Source organism: Condylura cristata, unplaced genomic scaffold (assembly GCF_000260355.1).
Source record: "Condylura cristata isolate star-nosed mole 26May11 unplaced genomic scaffold, ConCri1.0 scaffold00037, whole genome shotgun sequence".
NCBI classification, from domain to species: domain Eukaryota; kingdom Metazoa; phylum Chordata; class Mammalia; order Eulipotyphla; family Talpidae; genus Condylura; species Condylura cristata.
In genome coordinates this window covers 542,451-544,811 of record NW_004567138.1, presented here as the reverse complement: position 1 = coordinate 544,811, position 2,361 = coordinate 542,451, and the positions used below count along the sequence as shown (strand labels likewise).

General features: G+C 44.8%; 1 protein-coding gene across 1 annotated transcript; it reads right to left on the bottom strand.

Annotated features, from left to right (window-relative positions):
- Positions 1-411: 411 nt before the first annotated feature.
- On the bottom strand, positions 412-1,361 carry RNF182 (ring finger protein 182). Its single transcript, XM_004693300.1, has one exon. It carries the CDS (start codon positions 1,159-1,161, stop codon positions 412-414), a length of 750 nt encoding a protein of 249 aa, XP_004693357.1. The 5' UTR covers positions 1,162-1,361.
- Positions 1,362-2,361: the final 1,000 nt, after the last annotated feature.

Sequence of the window (2,361 nt, the reverse complement as noted above, 5' to 3'; positions counted from 1 at the left end):
GAGTCTTAGAACAGCTTTCCCCTGGTGTCCACTCACCACTGTGACTATGGATGATTACTAGAAGGGTCATTTCCCCCAACCCCAATCTTCCACCAAGCCCGCTGCAGGCAGCACACGTAGCCCTGGGCTGCCTGTGCTGAGTGAAGCCCGCCCTCCCCTGGGGAGACTTCCCACAAGAGCTCCATGAGAGCTGAGCTTAGACATTTTTGCTTCTGTGCTGACACCTACATAGAAATGATTGTTTTTGCTTCCAGCATACAAGAGAAGCAAGTCAATAAATAGTATGATGGAAAACAAACCACAAACATTTGGCCAGTGGCCTTGTCAATGCCTTAGACACTGTTTCAGATGAATAGAAAAGAAGTTGTCTAATGTGGCAACTGATGTCCAGTTTCTTAGATTGCATATTAATTAAGAAGAAGGTGCCATACAGTCTAGAAACTCATGACAAACACACTGGCAAAAACCATACACCATGAGAATAACGAGGCTCGAGGGGACGAGGCTGACAAAGACGACCCCAAGGGTGACTTTCTTAGAGACCAGTAAGTAGATTCCTAAGGGTAAGGAGCTGAAGTACAGCAAACCTAGCAACCAGACTAACACGCGGATGGACGTCTGAAACAGCAGGGACGTGCAATTCCACACAGTCCAGTTGTGTGACACCGTGGTGACAGAGTCGAAGCTAGCCGGTCTGTAAAATTCCACCACGGGAGTAGAGTTCAGAGATGGAGAGCTCTCCCTCTGCACCTCCATGATGGTGATAACCAGGCAGTTGGAGGACGTGTGAGACGGACTGACCAGAGAGGCCAGCCTCTTGGGGGTCAGCAGCAGCTCCGTGGGGTTCTCTGGCAAGCACTTCTTGCCTTTGCCACCACTGCAAGTCAAGTTTACGAGGATGTTGTTGTCGTCTGGCAGGCTGCTGACCTCGTCATCAGGCAGGCAGGTCTCAAACCTGCAGAAAGGACAGACGATGACGCCCTGCGGGGAGTCCCCAAAGTCTATGATCTTGTAGAGGCATTTGGCACAGACTCTGTGGCAACACTCCAGCACTTTGGGTTTCCTCTGCTTCAGATTGTAGCGGTTGTAACAGATCTTACACTCCAGCTCGTCAGAGACCTGAGCCTCGGCAGCGTCTTCTGGCGGCTGGCTGGCCATCATGACCAGTGGATCTGACCTTTGGCCGACTGCGCCTTGTGGGAGAACCACTTTGGTTAAGGTGCCCGGCTGTACATCACAGCATCCAAACCAGGCAGAGGTGCAGACAGGCAAGGAACGTAGTGACAGCCAGCACTTCCCCAGGCATGTTCAGGTTCTATGCTGTAGAGCTCTGCCTCAAACGCATATCTGAAAAGGCCACATGTAGGAGCTGCAAAGGAAAAAAGAGATTTTAATGTAGTGAACAGCTCACTAAAATATGCTTTCTGGCATTTTCCGAGCTTCAATGACTAGATGCAATCGTCTTACAAGGTTAAGTCATCTTCATCTTTTTAAACATTTCGACCCTCCAGACAGAAAAATACTATCTCCATGCTCAATTTTATCCATCTAAAAATATGATAATCAATAAGGAATGAGAATACTAGTGGTATAAATACACTCTGGAATACTGTTGAATATAGACAGAGATTTTTCTCTCTGAAATTTCTAACAAAGTCTGACTTCTTTGAAAATGAGTATGACATGTATCAGAAACAAATACATTTGCAATCAAATTCTGTTCATTATAGACTAACTCAGAGTACTACTGGGTACCAATTCCTGTTGTCTGAATACCCTCCAAGGTGCACAGGAATTTATATAAGAAGGGAAATCTTAAGATAAATGTTAAATGTGTTTTCAGAAAGTACTGTGCCACAGATGGGAGCATATTTAAATACAACAGGCTGTTCTCACCTTCCCAGTTTAAAAATGTGTTATAATGCCTTTATTATTTCACTACTCAATTTCAAACTTTGTGTTTGAAACTGATCTTGAAAACCAGTTTTACACATATATTCACTCAAGAGAAAATGAAGCCTATGACACCTGACATATGAATAGTTTATAAGCATAACAAACAAGGCAAGTCTAACTCCCCCAAGAGAAGCAAACACACAAGGCACACCCACAGCCGGCCTCCCCACATAAAGCACCACATACACACAGCTACCCAGAAATACTCAACGTTCACCTTCCTGCAACTTTATTGCAGATTTTATTATGAATATTTATAACATTCACTTATTTCACTCTCTTCCTATAGTGACCATAAAGTGTTACACAATCAACAGCATAACCTTGGCCCTGGTTACAAGGTCCAGCTGGACAAATGTGCAGTCAGTTCTCAGTACTAATGGAAAGAAAGGGTCAGTATACAGA

Bases quoted from the DNA above. Each gene is read 5' to 3' on its own strand.
- RNF182 (XM_004693300.1), bottom strand. From the start codon at position 1,161: ATGATGGCCAGCCAGCCGCCAGAAGACGCTGCCGAGGCTCAGGTCTCT.